Source organism: Meleagris gallopavo, chromosome 2, assembly GCF_000146605.3.
Source record: "Meleagris gallopavo isolate NT-WF06-2002-E0010 breed Aviagen turkey brand Nicholas breeding stock chromosome 2, Turkey_5.1, whole genome shotgun sequence".
Lineage (NCBI taxonomy): Eukaryota > Metazoa > Chordata > Aves > Galliformes > Phasianidae > Meleagris > Meleagris gallopavo.
In genome coordinates, this window is record NC_015012.2 from 15127782 (window position 1) to 15149712 (window position 21931).

The window sequence follows — 21931 nt, forward strand, 5'->3', positions numbered from 1 at the left end:
TTTGTTTTGTTTTGTTTTTAAACCTGGTGAGCCCAGAAATGGACACAGTACTCCAGATGTAGTCTCATTGGAACAGAGTAGAGAGGGAAGATCACCTCCCTCGACCTGCTGGCTACGCTCTTTTTAATGTGCCCTAGGATTCCGTGGGCCTTCTTGGCCACCAGGGCACACTGCTGGCTCACAGCCAACCTGTTGACGACCAGAACATCCAGGTCCTTCTCTGCAGAGTTCCTTTCCAGCAGGTCAGCCTCTAACCTGTACATATACATGCAGCCGTTCCTCATAGTGCTTCTACCCACCTCCATCTTATACATGTTTGATCCGAATGAATACTCAGTGCCTCAGATTTTAGAAGGAGGAGCCCTGTCTCCTGCTCCCTCAAAATAAAAGGTAGGAAAGGACTCTCCAACATGCTTAAAAAATAAAAATAAAAAAAGTAACAACATGACTCCTTATTCTTGCTTTCAGCATTTCAGCTCTGCAGAAATCGTCCTCTCCAAATAAACTTACCATCAGTAAAATGAATTAAATTACTGCTGTCCTTCTAAATCCCATCAAAGCCACAGCCAAAGACTACTTTGTATCAGATGCAGTTAGATTTGAATTCAGTGTTTCGCTGCCTTTCCCCACAAGGGTTTTAGGAACAGGCCAGCTTCAGCTGAATCTCCCAGAGGACGAGGGTAGCACATGTGACACCACTGGGGATGCTTTGTCTCAAAGATGGTTTCCCCATTCCCTTTTCTCCCCGTGACACCACCCTGTTCATCTGCCTGCAGGCTGCTCAGTGAGCCAGGAGGATGCACTGCCGTGATTAAAATCACAGCAGCCGTTCCAAGTTGACTTTAACATAAAGAAAAGCATTCAGCCTTAGAAGAAAGTATGGGAAATTCTATTTTAGAGAAGGGCGGGGAGGAAAGAAAGTTCCAGGTCAGCTTGTTTGTCAGTCTGCTCACTTCTAACCTGTTTATATTACGACCATCACTGTAGAAAGCCACTCCTGATGTTTGCTACAGGCATAAATCCTACTAACACATTAACTATAATTAAACAGTCACTCACTCCTTACTTCTACTGCAACGCAATCACCTCTGTGCTTTTTCCCAGATAGGATTTACCAGACGCTGACATGGTACACAACTGTTCGTAACAAGCCCAACACATGCGGATGTGGTATAAGCTGTAACTTACACGGCAGAAACTCCGTAGGGAACGCAGGTAGCCAGGATGTAATTGCTTAAACTGGAACTGAGCCAGCATGATGGGATTAAAATCCCAATTTGTTTGGATTAATTTAATTGCTAATTATAATTTTCCACTAGTTGTTGTAGAAACAGCTTTTTTGTTTTTTTTTTTTCTTTTCTTTTCTTTATTAGCCAGCAAGTTAAATAGCAATGTTATTGCAATACTTCCATTCCCACCGGTCAATTCTGCTTTTTATTTGACTTCAGGTCTTCTGCATTGCCCCTGCCAGACTTGGAGCTGCAATTCCTAAGGATAGGTACAAAAAGGAAAAATACTGGCAAGACAACCTGTGAAAATTCACCTAGCACACACTACTTCAGTCAAAGAAAGCTGGCAATAGACATGAAAAAATCCTTGTAGTGGCTATATTCTTTTCCTTAATAACATCATGGACAAAAATGGTCACAGAACCTTCAACTGTTGAAATAAAATTAGCTTTCATTACAGTCTAAAAATGTAAATATTGTGGAGTACAAACGCAGCATTGCTGTGGCATACTTAGAGGCATATGCTGTCTACCTTCTGTATTGTAATTTAACATTACTACTATTTCTCACAGGTTTTGCCATGGCAAACTCAAGTATTAAGGGATCTCCCCCTCCTCAACCAAGCCTGACACAACGCACGTGTGCCATGATGCACAGCACAGGTAACTATTCAGGGGTAGCTTTGCACATTTCCACTGAGGTTTTCCATCCTGTCCTTTCACACTCTTTACATTCTGCCCAAAATGACTTGGGAAGCTAGAAAAGAAACACCAAAGAAACGCCACTCACAGGTGCCTGTATTCAGCCACCACATCCTGCAGCAGTGTTGCAGACGAGGCACCCCTTTCCCTAATAATAAGCACACACACAGAGTCATGTGAATAAGACCTTATTCAAAAACACATCCTTATAGCCTTCTCATTTTCCCCACTGATGTTCCAGATCCTCCTACCTGCAAATACTTTCTGTTTCCCTGGGAGATGAGGAGCACAACGCCCCTCACAGACACAGCTCAACAGTCTGACAGAAAGAACTGGGATGCTTAGAGATGCATTTTGCAGGTTACCTAAGTAAATGCTAAAAAAAAAGTAAGTTTTCACATCCCTATTGCCTGTAAACTGAGATCTGTAATTGCCAACTATACAGAGCTCAGAGGAAATCACTGAAAATCATTAAAATTGACAAAAACAGCTCTTTTCCAACAACAACAACAACAAAGTGTCAGGAATTTAAAGTTTTATGTAAAGTCCTTCCAGAGCTTGAAGAAAATGCCAACTCACCAAGAAATGAGAGTGTAGCCTGGAGAGCAATTCAGTTTTTTGGAGAAGGAATCCCACTTCTCCCTGTCTGGGGATGCATCTGAACTGCACATGCAATAGAGGCCCCTGGTACAGGACAGAGCCCTGTGTGGGCTGATCTACTTGCTGGGCAACTGTCTTCTGCTGGAGGAGAGTACCCACAGGATGGAAGAGGAAGGTGGCGGAAGTCTTGCAATATTTGGCTCACAGTTATGGAAGAAGGATCAAAATACTCAGTAAAGACAAGAACAGTTCGGAGAACCATTTTTACAAAGTTGTCTAACAGAAAGATCCTGAAATTAATAGAAACAGAACTGGAAGAATTCTCTTGAGATTCAGTCCCTCACTGTCACATCATCATATCACATAATTCTTCTCATAAATTTCCATAAATTGTTCACTAGAACTAGGTATGTTTTGGGAAAGAACGGTAGAAAATTTTATTCCACTAAAGATTACAGTCTACAAATGTCTATTCTGAACTTATTTGTGGAAGTAACATGCAGATACGTTTCTTCATGCATCTTGCGTGCAAGAGAATGAAAAGAAGAGAGAAACATAGGTTTTGAAAACTTTTAACTGCTTGTGTCTATTCTGAAGCAGACATCAAGAGCATCTGCTCATTAACTCATGGCAGAAATGTAGCTTTAGAAGCTGTCATGAAAAAGAAAGTCAAGGAGCAGGCAGTTCTGTGCCTTCAGCACCCCAGTGCCAGTCTCACAGCACCCAACTGCCAGCTCTCTGCTGTCCTAGTTTAACTTCTGAGCAGCAATGAACTCTTCTTTTTTTAAGATAACTCTTCATGAGTCTCATACACGGCCAGTCCATATGCATCACGTCTATCACACTGCCTTACTGTAATAAGCAGTTCCATTCCTGATCATTTATTCTAACTGATAATTCTCCTTGTTTACTTTTCCCTTCAAATCACTGATAAATCTTTATGAAGTAGAATCATAGAATGGCCTGGGTTGAAAGGACCACAGTGATCATCTAGTTTCAAACCCCCTGCTATGTGCAGGGTCACCAACCAGCAGACCAGGTTGCCCAGAGCCACATTCAGCCTGGCCTTGAATACCTCCAGGGATGGGGCATCCACAGCCTCCTTGGGCAACCTGTCCCAGTGTGTCACTACCTCTGTAGATTAGGACACTCCTTCTCACACCATCAGCATTGGACTTTAGGTTCCATAGTAGAATTAAAAAACATTTTTTTTTTTAATTTCACTTTTCATTTTCCACTCCAGGACTGACCCCAGCTTCAATTGGGGTGTCACAGTTCAACTGCTAGCCACAGTGGCCTGCTGTCTGAGATGCTTCTCCTATGATAAATGGCAGAGGGTTAGGCAACAGATGCCTCTGTTCTTTTGACTGGAGCTTCTTTTGTTCCTGTTCCAATTTTGTTCCTTTTGCAGTGACAGATCTAAGGGCACTCTTAAATATCATTTCGCTCCAAAATCTTTTAACTGTTAATCTTTTAGCAGCCAGAATTGTAGTATGTGGGGCATCATCACTTCAAATTTTGAAAGTTTTTTTTATTGAATAACTTAGATTAACTACAGAACGATGGATTTATACAAAGTACTTTCACTAATATCATTGACATTTTGTTTCAGAACTGAAAACCCCTTATGATGTGTAATGAATTTGAAATATTCAAGGAAACGAATTGCAGGTCAACATATGTTTGAAAAATTGAAGTACAATAAAATCTAAGGAGAATACCTTCTGAAGGACATTCTAGCATGCTTTTCTTTTTTTCCAAAGCTTAAACTCAAAACTAGAAAACAAAACTACCTGAACTCTATCCAATTCTCACATTAACATAAATAAATAAAGGCATTAGAATCTCACACTTCATGAAATAAAGCTTTTTTTCAACCATCCCAGTCTAATGAAATGTCATCAGCCAGGTATCAGTGCTGACATCACAGCCTTAGTATATCAGGGATAAGCCCTTCCAGCTATGCAGACCTCCTCCCTTCCTTTGGTCTCAGAGTACCATTTCCAGAGAAGCCGGTCCTCTCCTTGGAAACATCACATCACCAAGTTTCTCAAGGCTTTGCCTTTGATAGATATTAATACGAGCATTGTTCACCATCTCTCTACCAACATACCCTAATGAGGGTTTGCCGCTGTTCAACAGAGAGATTTTCTGAAATGCCATTTCAGATCCTATGTGCAATTATCCTATGCTGCCTGTTTATAAATAATTTTCATCTCAGAGTACAAAATGTCAAGTGGAGCAGAGATCTAAGGCAGGGCTAGCTCCAGTGACTCAAAAGGATGGCTCAGAAGCACATCCTTCGTCCACTTCAGCCGTTTTCTGGACCTGGGGCAGTCTTGTAGCCATAAAATCTTCAGGCTATTTTTGTAACTACCTGGAATCACTGGGAAAATGAGTGTCACCAACCTATGTAATGGTGCTCCAGAATCACGACCCACATCTTGCCTGTGCTTAATGCCTGAGTATTTTAAACTCGGATAGGAGAAGCTTGACAAGATGAAGGAAGTACAAAACCACAGTTTTTGTAATGAGTTTTCATGTAATTGCAGGTCAGCTCCATAGCTAGACCGCATGTAGTCTGTACATTTTTTTCCTCAGGGATTCAACCAGTAATTAAAATAAATTATAACTAATGATTGACCAAGCTCTGAACACCTAAATAAAAACAGAAAACAGCTGATTAAAAACCAGGAAACAACAAAACACAAAGTAATAGACTTATTCATGTTGACAGCAACATAAAGAGAAGCATTAAATAAAAATAACCCTTCTTAGAAGATATTGGTTAAGTACCTTGAGCTCTGCTGAGAGAAAACTCATACAAAGTTTCCAGTAAGTAGATATCCTTGTCTCGATCCTCCTGTATATCTTCTGGCCATCTCCAGTCCCCACCCAACAGATAGGATTTCTCTCCTCCCACAGCAAAGCAGGATTTGTAGAACCTCTGGAACAGAGTTATTTACGGTGTGGAGTACTTCCAGCTCTGGAGTGGGGTGAGGTTATCACCCTGGATTTAACACAGCTTGAAAGCTATGCAGGTATTATTAGCAAAGCCAAGAAAACTAAGCTTAACGTAGCCACACATTTCATTATCTCCCCATCATCCAAGGGAGATTTATTCCCCTCTCCAACAGCTCTCAGAACTTCTTGGCTCACTGACCCAAACCATCGCCCCCAGCAAACTTCCCACCTTCATATTCACCAATGTGCTGGTAGAACTGAGCAGCATATGCACAGGCTGCCTGCTCTCCCTGGGGAAACAAGTCACGTAGTCTGGCTCTGTGCATTTATCCCTTAAGTACTGCCTGTTTCAAGAAACCAGAGCTGTATTTCCTAATACAATTTTGCCCGTTTGTTCACATTAAAGTCTATAAGCTTAAGATTAAGCACTTAAGCCTCTAACAGGAGAGACAAAGAAAACAGTAAACTGTTTTTTAGTTAACAGAAAACAAAGCCTACAGATTGCATGTCATTTTAATTCCTCCCCCTCTTGTCCAAAACTAAGTCTCTACAGGCTTCTACACTCAAGTTTCCCCACTGCAAACTCTCCATAGCATTTTTCCCCACCCTGCTCCTGCTATGGCATACAAATTGTGGAAAGATGTGCAGGATAGGAGATGAGGACAAAGCATAGAGTTCTTAGCACTAACAACTTGTAGAGGCCACTATGCAGCAGCATAAAAGACAGAAGATTAAAATCATGCATGATGCAAGTTCTTTTGCCACCAGGTGAAATTTGACTCATCCACCCAGAAGCAAGGAGGCAAACTGGATAGCAGGAGAGTCATAGGGTTTTCAACAACAGGAACATGGCTGCCACCAAGAAATTTGGAACTTGCTTCTCTTCTGACAGAAACGTGGGTCAAAGCAATTCTAGTTGTCATGCCACTAGAAACCTAACATGCAAACATCAGTGGTTGCTCTCTATCTGTTCCTAGCACATCCTAAAGAATTATCAAAGCCTTGCATCCACTGTGCCATTGCTGATCACATCCTCCTGGATGTGCTTCATGCCTGGGTACATGAACTGCAGGCTTTTCTCCTGATTCTCACCAGCCCTTCAAGCATGTGGCAATGTCAGCTTTTAATATATCAGGCCTGGGGTCAAACAGGACAGAGTAGAGTCTGTGCTCCCTCACAGCAGCGAGTTCCCCTGATCTACATTCTTTACAAGATGTCACTTTGCAACTCTTTTAAATATTATATAGTAATTTGATAGTTGCATTAAACTCATTAGCTCTTAGAGAGTGGCAAAATGCACACAAACTGCCTTCCCTGTAACACTGATTATTTAGTGTAGCTATAGTGTGGCCTTCCATCTCTATGTAAAGGGGTATTTATCTCTGTCTGTCATTTCTCTAATCTTTTTTAGCTGTACAAAGTCTTCTATTTCTGCTATACACTTCAGATAAGAAAAAAATGTGATAATCTCTATTTATATACAATACAGTACATGCAGAGAAAAAAAAAAGACCAATAGGAAAGGAGTAGGGAAACATCCTTAAAAAACAAAACCAAACAAAACATAAAAAACTACTTAAAGCTGTGCCATAAGTAGCCAGAGAAAGCTTATAAAATAATGAGACTTGTAGCAATGATTCAAAGTGGGTAATATATGCTAAACAGAGAGGTGTTACAGCAGCCTGTCCAAGAAAGAGATTTAATAGTTATTTCACAAACATTCCTGAAGCATTCGGCTTGATATGCAGCTGTGTTAACAAAGGAGGCAAATAGGATGCTAGGATGTCTTGCTAGAGGCATACAACGTACATCAGAAGAATGATGGTTAAATTACTAAACAAAGTGCTCCACATGGACCAAAGATAGACTCCTTTCCATACTTGCTATCTACAACTTATTGCAAGTAAATAAACTATGTTTATTCCTTCCTGTTATGTTAGTCTTTTTTTTCCCCCATAACAGTATTTGTCCAGTGAACATATTATTCACTACAATTCTCTGCATTTATACACTGATTTCTGACATAAAATACATATCAAGCCTTTTTTGAGAACAATATTGGGTTTATTCCTAATCTGCTCATTGGGCAAAACCACACAAGGAATGAAGAAAGGGTCTGTACTTTCTTCTTTTTGAATTTCTCTATTAGGCAGATCACTGATGCTAATAACTGCATAGTCTGATAAGGGTGTAGCTAAGCATCTCTTCTTCTGTAGTGCTGCAAGCAGCCACGACTTTCTTCTCTCCAAAAATGCTTTGGAAAGGAGCCCAGGTTGTTCCTCTGCTGAGAAACATGTATTACTTTGTTCAAGGGAGCAATAAATAATATAAAGAGGTGGACAAAAATAAATACCTCAAATTTAACTGAATATAAAGAAAAGTGAGATGGCGAAGATCACTTTTAAATTCTGCCAAGGTTTGAGAAAATGAAGTCCATTTGAAAGGATATTCTTCTCAGTTATATTGCTCTAGATCAAAAGCCAGCGTAACAGATTGCTGTATACAGGACAGATGTAATTGCAAACAATATGCAGCCTAAGTATTTCCAACCCTGAATGTTAACAAGGCATATGACTGATCTAAAAAATATCATGATACATATGTAAAATACATCCTTCAGTTTAAAATACATAAATACAATTGAATTTGCCTTCTCATTTCTGAAACTATAGGAAGCAAATTATTTTCATAATCTTTTCTACCAGTATGGAAAAGCAAGCATTCATTGTATCACACAATACAGAAAAAAGCATTTTAAAGTCACCTGACTTTGGGAGCTGTGAATATAAAGAAAACACTAATGTTGCAGGACTTAGGATAAAAAACCACATTGGTTTCCAGCACGGCAATTCATTTGTGCTGAATAGGCTTCCAGTTACATTGATCCAATTCAACAGCAGGAGTCATGAATAAGGATAAAACAAGTTTTGTGATACTCCTTCAATGATTGCACACCTCTTTTTAACACAGAACGATGCAAAAATTGTCAGTGGTTCCTTGTGAGGAACTGATTTTAATCTATCACATTTATTCTCCACCTCAGTAGTAATGTACTATATTATAGCATGAGAACAAGAATAGATTCTAGCATGCAGAAAAGGTGGAAAAAATTTTTGCAAACACCAGTGAAATTTCTTTGTGGAATGACGCATATTAGATTCCCACGATGAGGCAAAACATTTGTTTCTTTCATGGGAAGACATTACTGAAGTACCTGAAAGGGTGAACATTTCACAAATGCACTTATTGCTTCTACACTGATAAAAGTCAGTGCTGACTGGGAAAGAGGACTTAAAAGAAACAACTGCCATCTAAGGACATAGATACTCCCTGACATCTCCCAAGGAAACGCTTAATGCTTTGCCCTCTCTGCACCTTGAATGCCTCCAGACCTACCTAAGTACCTAGTCTTTCTCTTATGGTTCTTCTAAAATGACAAGCTGATGAGCCATTGGAATGAAGAGAAACAGCCATTTGGCAGATTTATGAAGCACACTGAAGAACTGCACTGTACCTAAGTGTGTATATATATATATATATATATATATATATATTCGAGTTTTGCACTGTGGCTTGATAGCCTTGTACAGGGTCCCTAGAAAGTAAGTCCAGGTGATGACCTACAACTCAAATAGTGGAGGAAAAGAAAAAAAGATAGGAACCGAGAGTAGGGAGAATACTCAAAGTTTTGTAGAACTGAAAAGATTAGGATGAGTTTTAATTTCAGAAGTAGAATATCTGTACTATCATGAAAAGGAAACTAGAATATTTATAAATGCAGCAATATACTTCCTAGGTGCAAATTGAATAGGTATATTTAGCTTTCCACAGGGATTCGTGAAATTAAGTTCAAATAGAAGAAAACTGGCATGTGAGCACTGTTATTTCTTATAATAAATGAACAGTGAAACAAGTACATTTGCGAAAGAAAGGGTTTATCTCACACAGCATACTGATGAACAAGACATTCAGCTCTCCTGGGAATGAGAAAAAAATACCAAAAAACCCACCCACATACAAAACTTTCCTTTGATGTTTTATGATAACGTTAATAGATAGAAGAGCCAGCAGCTGCACCTGTCCCCCCTCATGGGGAGTCAAGGAGATTGTTAGTGCTCCCTTTGGACTCTGCGTTCTCCAGTGCAATTGCCTTCACAGCTCCTATAAAGCCTGCTAACACTGCTTTGGTCACTGGAAAACAATGCATGCATTAGGGTTAGCTGGCCCAAATTGATTTTGAATGCTGCTTTCAATCTAAGTCGATGTTTTATCAACTTTGGAGGTGTGCTTCTCTTTGAACTGCAGAGTAGGCCTGAAAGCTGATGGTGTGAGTAGCAGGGGTTGCACCAGCAGAGCTGGCAGCTGAACGTGCCCCATGTGCTAGATTGGCTGGCACTATATCAACCTGAGTCACTATGAAGAACGGAGTGAAGCTGGAGTTAAGTTTGCAAACAGTCATTTCCTGCAGAAGGGGAAAAAAATCTTAAGACAAAAAAAAGCATTTTAAAAGCCTAGGAATTAAAAGTTCAGATAGTAGCAAAAAGAGAAAACAAAACAGTTCCGCACCACAGCTATATACGTAAATGCATATATTTAAAGACACTTGATTTTGTCCTCTCTTGTGAAAGCTGTTCACTTATTTGCAGTATCTGTACCTTGTGTAGAAGATACACATTTAAGTGACAGTTTTCACTAAAACCTAGAAGTGGTCCATAGGCTGCAATGAGAGGAAACTTAACCCTCTTCCTTTGCATTAGCTTGCTCAAGCTGAGGAGAAAATCCAGTATATGTGACATTAGAGGACACAGAAGCAAGTTAACAGATGTGAAGACCAGAAGAGAATCATGACTGTGCAGTTTGGCTTCCAGCATCACACAACGCAGAAAGCCTCACGTGTGATCTCTGCCTCAAGATGTGGTTGAGCTGGAAAATGCCTTTTACAAAGATCACTTTTGATGCAAAGATTTTAAATGACAAAAGATCCACACCATCCTCACCTCTGTTTTGTGACTGTTTTGTGACTTGCATTGTTAAAATATGCAGCTATAACTTGTTGAGAAACATATTATTTTTTTCAGTGCTGTGCTCCATTCTTTGCAAACTATGGTATTTTGCATCTTTCCTCCATAGAGTTTTTATCCTGATTCACCAGCTTTCTTCATCTACATGCTTCAATCATGTATATATTTATTTTACAGATTGTTTTCAGACCACCTCCAAATCATTTCATCTTCTCTGCTTTCCTCAATTTTTGTAGCTGAGAGTCTAAGCTGAAAAAAGTGCTCAAGTTGAACAAATGACCTTTGTAACTTCTACGTTCTCTGAAAAATCTTACTTTTCCCATAAGGCCAAAGTCATAACCTCATGATTTTACTGTGAATCTCTTACTGCTTGACAGTTTTAATTAAACCCCAACTCTTGAAATCAAAGGACAACAAAATTCTCAGGCTCCAGAAGAGCTTGAGCCCTTCCGCTAAGCAGTAAAACTTGAACACGTGCCGCAACCACCACAAAAATACAGTCTTGGATGTGGTACTTTCTTATGATTTTAGGCAGCTAAGCTACATATTTGAAGAAATGTACTATTATCAACTGAAAAAGCAGAATCTCCTTCAGCCAGAGGCTTCCCATCATTTCCTGCAGTCACCAAGCAGGCCCTGAAATATGGCCTTTAGCAGCCCAGGTCTGAAGCAGAATCTCTGCTTACCCTTCTCCTTTAAGGAGGAAAAGCACTCTATAGAACCTCCCTGTTTTTACAGAGAACACATTTCAAGAGCTGAGCCTAGCCAAGTTCCAGTTCCAATAATCTCACTTGCCAAGAGCAAGGATTTCCTCAGTAACAAAAGAAAGCTCTATAGACAACAAAAATGTAGAGACCAAAGGTCTAGTTTTACCTTCCTGAGAATCCTTCACCCTCCGTAAAAGACAAAAACAATTCTCAAGAGACGAAGCAACTCACCAACTCCTCCAAAAGAACATTCTGGCCCAGAAATGTAGTATGCGTATTTGAAAACATGGAAACATTCCCCAGCTCAAGACCGAGTAGATTATAAACACCCATCAGCTGCAGCTCAGGGCTGAAGCAATCATGGTGCTATGTTTGGGGAGAGCAGGATATCAGCCGAAAATGTTATCAGGTAAATAGGTCTTACGCTGAACCTGTGGCAGAGCTGAAACATGTTTCTGCTTGCTAGATTGCCAACCAATGCCTTGTTATTCCCCCAAAATGGACAAACAAAACAATTCACTGTCTAATGGTAGAAAGTTGAGCCAGTAGTTGAAAAAAATGTATAAAGAAAATTCTCAACCATTTACGCAGCAACAAATCATTGAAAGCAGCCGAACAAATGTTTACTCCATCCCCTCTACTTCACTCCTACAAAGTAAATTCTTGATCCTGGGAATAGCAAAAAGCTCTGCTGGGCACGTGGAAGCGAGAGCCAACTTGTGAGCAGCTGGGCAACTAAGAGATTTCACTGCTTACCAACCTCATGTAAGCTTAGCAAAACAGCACTATTAGGGTTATATGATATATCAGTAAAAATACTAATTACCGAGGCCCAGACTTGAAGCAGTTTCCTTGAACAACATGCCTACAGCTAGCACGCAAAATGAGCGTGCTTTACGGGGATACACATTCCCTACTAAACAGAAACAAACATGCACAGTTATTATCATTTAGAAAAGACAAAGGCTGCCAAAGCTGAGGAAGTGCCATCAGTGCTCAGAATAGAGGCCTTTATTGTTTGCTACTAATTGCAAGAAAAAGAATTCAGACATTTCAAAGCAGCTGCTGTTTTGTCCTTAAAAACTCCTTTCCACTTAGAAAGGAAGATTTTCATTTTAACAGCCTCAGAAAGCTTTTATGGCTTGCTACCATCCAAGGCCATTCAGATGTGTTATTTCTGTATTGATTGTGTCATGAGGTTCAGCAAAAAGGCCTAAGAAGCTAAGAGAAAAGTCTGTAACTAGAGAAATTACTGTTTAAGTCCCAGCAATTTCTGTTCAATTAAGGGTTACTTCTCCCCCCTGAACATATACTGGCCTTGTTCATTTTACTGGTAAAAATCTATGCAGACTCAATTGCTCAGGAGACTGCAGCTTGATCCTTTGAAGCTACAGGTTCCAGCTGCTGTAAATCATCTGTGGAGGGAAGCTGCCTCACATTATCTGAGAAGCTGGCCTGCTGTGGCTAAATACTCCCCATCTGGTTCAATCAGTCTCCCTTCTGGAAAGCCCTAAGGATTGTCATTTCAAGCTGTATTTGTCTCTAAGACCTTTGTAATGTTGATACTGTGTGTATGGCCAGGAATATCCTATCCTCTGCTCTGCTGGGCACTGTCTCAGGAATGGGTGAGCTTGCTAGATGAGACTCAAGGTGCCCACCTGCTTAGCAACATCCCGTAGATAATTTTATTTCAGCTACATGTCTTTCTTTTGAGGTGTTGATCCTGCTTTTATCAGTCTGCAAAATGGGCAGCCATTATCATATGTGTCTGATAGAAGCTGGCATCATATTTACAGCTTCAGATGAGAAAAATAACAACAAAAGCATCTAGCTTCTTTTGTGAAAATATTTCACTTCAATCTGCTTTTCTTTCCTTTTTTTATCTAGTAGGGATTAGTGGCTGTTTTTCTGTCTCCAGATCTCTAATTAATACATGGCCATGAGTTTAAACATCAAGAGCAGCTTTGCTCAAGCAAGGAGCGAGCAAAGCTAAGGCTAAATCAGCAGAAGACAAAGACGGGTTCAAAGATGCATCAAGACTCAGGAGACCAAGTTCAGTTCTTTGCTCTGTCATAGACTGTGTACCCAAATACACTATACAAGGTCAGATTCAAAGTGGGATGTATGCAATAGCTCAGTGAAGGAGGCAGAGCTGTGAAAAAAGCAAGTGAAAAGGCTTACACAGACAGTACTTTAAGCTTCTTGTTATCAAACCTGGACAGGCATCAGGACAGCTCAGTCCTGAAAGAACTGACCAATCCTTCTATTGGCACTCTCCCCTTCCCTGAAGGCTTTTTGTTAGGTTTGCCAGGATAAAACCAACTGATGGATGAGATCTCTTCTAAAGGAGGTCTAACTCCCCTAGATTTTTAAAACACCACTGAAGATAGTGGCCTATTTTCTGACAGCCATCAAAAGACTCAGCTCAGGAGGGCTGGGCTCAATTCCCACATCTGCCAAAGGACATTCAAATGTCTGTCATCCTGCAGGAGCATCTGAACTATCACCTGTTGGGATATCCCCACAACTCTGCTACTACTGTGCCGTTGTGCAGGAACAATTACAGAAATACCGTGCAAGGAGATGATGCCCATAATGCAGTAGTTAGGACACACTGAAATGGGTCCTTACTCATACATGGAATGCATTTATATTCCCCTCACACCACTGCCAGGCAGCACACTGCGGAGCTGAAGTCCTTCCTACTGCTGCTTTTCATGCTGTCAGGTTGTTTCCGATGCAGGGTAACAGCTTTGGTGTGGAAGGGAAATTAAACTTGAATCTTCTTGAATACGTACGAAGGCCACTAAAGTATTGGGACAAAGGAGTGAAAGCTTCCTCTAACTTAGATACCACAAAATATCTGAAGGAAAACTGGGAATATGGTGGGATACCCAGCCAGGGAAGAGCATGGCTGGTGATCCAAAGCTAAATATCCTCTGAAAACCTGATCAGATGGCCAGGGTATAGTGTCTCACATGTACACTTGCTCATGGTGTTTCTTAGTCAGATAGCTCAAAGCAGACACATCCAACTGCGCTGGTTTTAGGAAGCTTCTCAGGAAGCTGGTTATTTTAGCTCCTGTTTTGAGAGATCAGTCTGTCCTGTATGTGTAGGATTCTCTAAATGGAGACTAGGTGTCTAACAGTGTTCTGGATTCCATATGGGCACCAGATGACTGCAAGGAAGGTGCTGCAATACTGTAATTCTTTATTAGATTTGGCCTTTAGTGTTTCATCTCCCCATCTGTATTTTCATGCTCATTTGTAATTACTACAGAAAGATATCCAACACTGCACCACTTTTCCAGAGCAATTACAAATGTACTTAAGCAGGAACAAAGCACAATATGCATACTTTTAATCTGATTTTATAAACTTGACGCATAACTTTTGGCATAACTCTGTAGGGAGTTGTTTTGAATTTAAATAGCCTTTCCGTTTCACATCTGGAGAAATAACCACATTTCTCACAGCACTGGCTAGGTATGCAAGCAGGCAGACACACTCTCACAGCTTCACTGTCACTATTGCACCAGAGAGCCAGCCCAGGGAAATTAAGATGTGATTAACCCCACTGGATACCCCTTAGTTCTTCCACCCAGGTGATCTATCAGGGGCCATCAGCAACTTTGATTTTCTTGAAACACCACACAGTGAATTGAGGTGGCTCAGGAGTTACTGCTTAGATGTTCAGATGTCTCTGTTCAGGGGTAAAACCACATGTAGCAGTCTTATCATCTGTCCCTGAGGAAGTCACCTCTGTTGGCTCAGTTGGCTCGACTAGTGTGACCTGTGAATCAGACACCTGAAATAGCTCCCACTGTCATTGCTCCCTCCTAGAAGGCTTCTCCTGCATGGCAGGGACAGCATAGGGTGCTGCCACTCTTAACCCCCCACAGATGCAGTTAAGTGTCTGATCTCCAGTGCAGACTGAGCAGCTGACTATGGCTGGCTCTAGCCAGCTTCTAAACCATGCCACAAAGATGCTGAGTTTAAAAGAATGGACCAGTATTAACTGGTCTGGGCAGCTAACTGTAGCCATCTGCAGCAGGTCATGGACACCTGAGTTACCTAAGCCACCCAAGCAAGTTTTGAAAATGGAAGTGGAGTTCCTAGTTGTGAAGGAAATTGTTGAAATGCTCTCCAATGAGTTTATCAAGGATTTGGGAGATTCTTGTGCCCTGCTATTTGTCTCTCGACACACAGCAGAACAAGGCGTTAAAAGCAATTAAAATAACACAATGATTACAGTGGTGTCCTTGCTCCCCTGGTTAAGCAGAAGTCAACATGTCCATCACAGGGCAGAGGAGTCCCTTCTCTTCCATGATTCCTTGCCCCCCAGCCCTGCCCATCACTTTCACTGGCAGCACAAGACGATATGTCAAACTCCATGCGGCAGCAGCTGAGGTTCAGGTGCCTCTTTCATTTGGCTACAAGGATGACAAACGTCACGGACAGAGGGAGCACATTGTGGGAGGTTGTAAGGGCTTAAACCACCTCAGTGAGATTCACCAGAGCTGCTTCTGTCAGGGAGCCTTCTGTGCTGCACATGAAATTTTCATGAAATGCTGAGGAAACCTCATTAACATCTCCCTGGGAAAATGACAGCACTGGGTACCGAGCAGTGCCTCTGTTGTCAGCTTCTGCCACTGGCCCATCCTGCTGGACACGTGCATGGAGCAGTCAAAACCCCACGAGCACAGGGCAAACCCCACCTGATAACTCACAAATGATTTTAGTTGTTACAGAAACACTACTTCTGACTAAAAATACAAAGATATTCCAAAGGTCCGAAGTAAGTTATTTGGATGCTAAGACTGCACATGCAAACAGCGAGAAAGTCTTTATGTCACAGGGATGTGTAATGAATCAGGTGATACTTACAACTGACATTAAATACTCAGTGTGAGCAAAATGAAAAATAAGACAGGGTTCAGTGTTCATAGATGTGAAATTCTTTTGTTCTCTCTTTTTCTACTCTCTTTGTTCTCACTTCAGAAATGAGAGACAGCTTTTACAGTGGGAAGACAGAGTTTTGCACATTAATAGCCGCAGTGAAGGTCAGTAAGTCTGACTCTCTCAGGTAATTGCTGAGTACCCTGGATCTCATTTCGTTTTATTACAATGGCAGAAGCAATGCTGATCAACAGCGTCATATTTCCTTTTCTTCAGCACAAAAGATGAAGTGATTGTACCATGAGACAGCAGTGTGGGAAGGAAACAAGGAGAGGAATGACGCACCCAGCAAGGCACTCACCACACCCGTACCTGCGGTCTACCCTTCCTCAGTTCTTCCTCTTTTACTGCTGACAGTGGGGGCTCAGCATCACTCCTCTGGGGTTTTGCAGCACTGCTCCCAGTTATTTCAGCATCCTTCTTATACTCAGAAAATGCAGATAACTGCATCATGAGGGGTTTCTGCATGGGAATACTGGAGAAATAGACTGGCGCTGGGTATTTCAGTTTTGACTGCAACCCTGTTTATGGTATCTACCACTCACCAACTAAATGCTATGCCTAGTTTGTCTTGTACAACAGGTGTACATTGTGAAGCACAGCATTGGATGTGTTGCAGACTGACTTTCCAGGGATAAAGCAAGAGGAGCAAGTGAAAGGACTGGATCAAGAGACTTAGAGGAAGCTAGCAATGCAGAATAAGTTGAAAAAGATTTCTGATAGGTGAGGTTAATTCTCTTCCCACTGGAACCTTTTTCCTCATTGATTTTCTAATCATTCTCTTAAAGATCTTCAATTCTTTACCTCTATACTGCAGTGCTGCTCCTGAGATAAACGCTGCATGGCCCATGCTGCCTGGGTAGAGGCATTTTGCCCACAGATAACTGACAATGACAATGATTGGCTTGGTCTTAGTGGGGGCAGCAAAAGAGCTAGGATTCCTGGAGAAGAGCAATTATTGCTGATAAAGTCTGAATGGGCCTCAAAGCATAGTTCACTAACTTTCCTCTGTATGCTCCTTCACTTTGCCTAGTATTGATTTCCTACATGTTAACAAGGCTATTAGAAACATAGTAGGAATGTTGCTAAAAATCCCATGCTGCTGCTCATTTGAAAATAAAACAGAAAACCTGCCCTGAAACACCAGTGCAGAGCTCCCAAGCTGCTCTAGAGCAGCAGGCACTACTTCTGTCCAGGAGCTGCTTTTTGTCCTCCTACTGCAAGAAGGTACATATCAAATGAAAAAGCCTCTGTTAGGCAATCCATATTTTTCCCTCTCAGCTTACTGAAGTAGATTTGTACATACTCTGACCTGTCCCACCCTCCCTGGCACACACTCACCTTACCGTCACAAGAGAGAGAAAAGCAAAGGGTTAGATTCCCTACTGGTGTAAATCAGCCTACAAGATAAAGGTTTTAATCAAATATTCTACTTACCTCCGAGTCCTAAAAGGCAGTACGTGCGTTCCAGTGCCATTTCTTGGAACTTTCTGCTCCAAGTTCCAATTCACAATTTTTCACCTCCCATTTTATCAAAGGCTTTAGAACAGTTCCTCTGGGAGTATCTACATGGTGCAATGAAGTGTTTTTCAAGGATAACAGAGTTAGCCTGGACTAATGGAGTTATCAGGAACAAAACAGCTACATCAAAAAGCTGCTCTGTTGGCATGGTTGTGCTGACTGCAGAGCAGGGTGTATGGGCCTGCCTGGTGCGTTAGAGCAATGCAGGCTGGCACCAGTGTTTTCTGAGCTAGCTCTCATCTCCCTGTGTTGCCTTGCCATGTCCCATCAAAGCCCTCTGAGCAGCTGAATGCCTTCAGGCTGTTAAGGTCTTTCATCTGACTGCCCTCTATTTGCCTTTACAGAAGCATCATAGAATCATTAAGGCTGGAAAAGACCTTTAGATCATCCTGTCCAACCAATCCCCACCGTCCCACTGACCACAACCATGAGTGCCACACCTCCACGGCTCTTGAACACCTCCAGGGGTTATGACTCCACCACCTCCCTGGGCAGCCTGGGGCAATGCCTCACCAGTCATTCTGAAAAGAAATTTTTCCTGAAATCCAACCTGAACCTCCCCTGAGTAACTTGAGGCGATTACCTCTCAACCTAGTCTCTTGCAGGACAGACAGAGATGGCACAGGCAAGTCAGGTTACCAAGGTCATTTAAATGATATTAGACACCTGTGTTTAATCACCAGCTGCTGTCCACAGATGGGGGTTTTCAGATCCTTGGTGTCCTCAGCACACTTTCAGCAATGGGAATCCAAACTTTACATTCTATCTTGACAGCTACATGGGAAAAGATCATAAAAGAAAAACCATACTTCCTAAATATCACTGTTTTATCAATGAGGAAGCTCAAGGGGAAAGCAAAAAGGGAGCTGTGTAGCTCTTTTGTAAGGGAGGCTTACAAAAGCCAGCAAAACAGTCAGGCACAGGGAGGAGCGTGCACATTCCTAGGAGAAAGCAGTAACCCTTGGAGCAAGCATCTCCTGAGATGCGAGAATTCAGACCTCTCTGTGGCTGCTGCCTCCACAGAAGGGGTCAGCTGGTGAACTGTTGTGGTGCTTGTTCATCAGGAAGAGCAGCAGGACCCAGCTGTTTCATGTATATTATGAAACCTTGCACCATAATTAGCACTTTTAAGTTATTAGTCACCTGGGAAGAAATCAAACTGTGGTCTAAAAGGGAATATTTCTATGCAAAATACAAGAGCCTGCAGGCTTCCCTTTCACATTCCCTTTTTCTGCAAAAGTTGTGCTGCAGAGTATGCATCCAGAGCAGCTGTAGAGGGGGAAGAGGAGATTTTATGTCACCAGTGGGAATTATTCTGTTGTATCATCCTCTTCACAATGTGCTTCTACTTTTTTAATGAAAATGGGAAGCATTGATTATACATTTATGCCGAGTCTTGCCACTGCTAAAATGCAAACTGCAATTTTGTAACAAAATGCAGGATTTCTGAATTATTGCTCTTTGAAGCCTCAAAGAGCAATTTCATTTCTTTGAAGGCCACGAGAGCACTTATTTTTGTTTGCATGTTTCTCCAAGACTAGTTAAGTCAATTTGATGTTGTGATTTGACTCTTCTTGTTTTTTTCCTCCAATGACCCACGCACCCCCAAAGACACCTTTCAAATTTCTCAACTTTTAGTAAGCTATTCCTAATCAAAAGAAAAAAAAAAAGTAGCTCTGTTTTGTTTTTGAGCAGAAAGTTAGATGAGCAGACCAAACTCCAGCAAATATCCATGTCTACAACAGTGAAGAGGAAAGTTCCTCTGTCCAGATGTTCAGCAACTGCTGCTGAGAGCAGCCCTAGGCAGTGGCTGCAGACAGTGGGGAGACAGAAAATAGCTCTTCCCTGAGTTTGCTTCCTGCCTCAGTGAGGACAGTGACAGCCAGGGAAGAAACATTGGAAGAGGCACTGTCCTGCCTACAGGAAGCTACGTATGTTCCCCATTTACTGGGGGACGATCCCTGCTCCATGTGAGCCAGGGAATTCCCCACAGCTGTGATGCACTACTGGGCTTCTGTTCACACTGACCCTGATCCAAAGTTCTCAATGAAGCCAAGAGTGGTTTTTTTCTAGTGCCTTCACAGGGCTTTGGATGTGGTCCATTGCAGGCTGTAGCAGTGGCTGCAGCTGAGATACTGGCATGTGTTTTGCAGGCAATGGGAATAGATGATCATAGTTATTTTTTCTGCCCATAAAATCAATGCAATATCTTCTCCTGATATTCCCTGCCTCGTAACAGAGAGCTTTTGTTGTGCTTTACGCCTGACCAAGTTTCTTGGGAAATATTAGTTTTCATATCAGTTTTGCTCACTAAATTGTTCTCTCTGGGATGCTTAGACACCAACGCATTTATATCCAAAGGATCCTGAAGAGGTTAGCCAGAGGTGATTACGTCTCAAATGATGTTGTACTATAATTGCTCAGGATATCAGCTTAAATGAAATAATCTGCACGGGAGAGAAGAAACAGTAAAGCTAAGGAAGGAAATTGCTGCTATAATTACTAGAGTATTTCTCTTTGAGGTATTAAAAAGAAATATTTATAACATAAAGAGTTTGGAGAAGATGGCATGTGGCAGCTACAGAGTGGCTGGCAGAGCCTCTCTTACCTTACATCAGCTGCAATAAGCTTCCTGAGCATTACTTATATATATGAATTGAAGGTAAGAGTAGAAGTATGGGGGTAGATAGAAAATAGCCCACAGTAATCAACTAGTTCAAATGCTGTATAATGAGTTACTAAAAAAAAAAATGAGACAGGTACTCTTTCAGGGTCTTGTGCTACTGAAGTTGTTCAAGCTTGGACACAACTTCAGGAGCGGCACAAACAGACCCATGGTCAACAAGGTAAGGTGGATAGCAAGACATTCATTACAAATGACTGCTGAGCTTTTTCCTTTTGATCCTTTTAGACTTTCTCCCTTCCAGATTGTCCTGAACAAAAAAAGACCTGAATTTCTCACAGCTAGAGCAGACTCCTCTTTCTAAACATATCAGTACTGTGCAAACTTCTCGTTTCCTCTACAGCTCTTTTACTATTTCCAGATCGCATTATTGACAACTTGGAGAAATACATTAACTGTGGATCTGATACTTCAAAACCTCTTGTACTTTAAGATGCAAGTACGTAATAGAGTTAACCTCACAAAGAAAACATGCATGGTAAAGTAAGAAAAATCTGATCAAGCAAGGGAACATGTCCTGAACTGAACCCAGAGGCCCCAGATTAACTAGATATTGGGTTATTTCAGGCATTAAGCAGAGCCCTTATGGACTCTTATTTTTTTTTTTACTAGTCTCCCCTGGTACACAGTCTTACAGGTTTGCTTTTTATTTCTGGAGTATGTCAGTGTGGCAGGATCCTGAAGAGGGATGGGATACAGGACACTTTCTAACTAAACTCTCGGAGCTATTGATGCTCATAACATACAAACTCCTTGGAGAACTGTTCAAGAACTGCAAGGAAGCCTCAAAGCCAGCTGCTTTTAAGCTTTTTCTTCAGATTTTGTACAGCACTGAACAGGGTCAACAGTGACAGCAAATGGACTGGAAATTTCTCAGTTTTAGGATTACTCACCATTTCTGCTCTGTTGTAGCTTTGAAACAGCAGATTCTCAGGGAAAAAAATGTAGCTTACAATGTAGAACAAGAGAGAAGACACTAGAAATTGATGCGTGGTCCAGGTGAACACCATCCGCCCCTCTTAAGAGCAGAGTGATAATGATTGCTGCCCAGAAGGGAGGTCACTCTGCCCTAATAGATGGTGTCAGGACTTAATAGGGATGCAGGTGTACCTAACATGTCAATCACAGCTAATGAACCAGGAACACTTTCATAAACACAGCTTCCAGTTGTGCCCCGCGTTGTACTCTGTGAACACAGAGGAGCTCTATGGACATGTTATTGCAGCATGCAAACAGCTCAGCTTTGTTTTGCCCGTTTGTGAACGACCCCTACACACACAGTTGTGATCCTTGAAGGGCTTCCGAGATCACAGCAGCACCTCTTGAAGTAGTCTTGAACTGAAGAAGCTGTATACTTACACCAGGTGATGAACAACAGTGCTTCATTAGCAGCCTGCTGCAATGTTATGGCCTGATAGGTGCCAGTGATTCATGATGTAAAATTCTATTTCATTACAGTAATTTGATTTTGTCAGGGTAGGGGCCAGTGTTTGGTTTGTTTCAGGTACTTTCATTTCCACAGAAATACCAGACACAGATTAGCAGGA

General features: G+C 41.5%; 1 protein-coding gene across 1 annotated transcript in view; it reads right to left on the reverse strand.

Moving 5' to 3' along the window:
- LOC100544433 (neurexin-1-beta-like) overlaps nucleotides 1–16633 on the reverse strand; it is a 72836-nt gene extending 56203 nt beyond the window's left edge. Inside the window, exon 1 of the mRNA XM_010706639.2 lies at nucleotides 16493–16633. Within this exon, the coding sequence (XP_010704941.2) occupies nucleotides 16493–16633 (141 nt within the window). The remainder of the gene's footprint in view (nucleotides 1–16492) is intronic.
- Between the last annotated feature and the right edge of the window lie 5298 nt (nucleotides 16634–21931).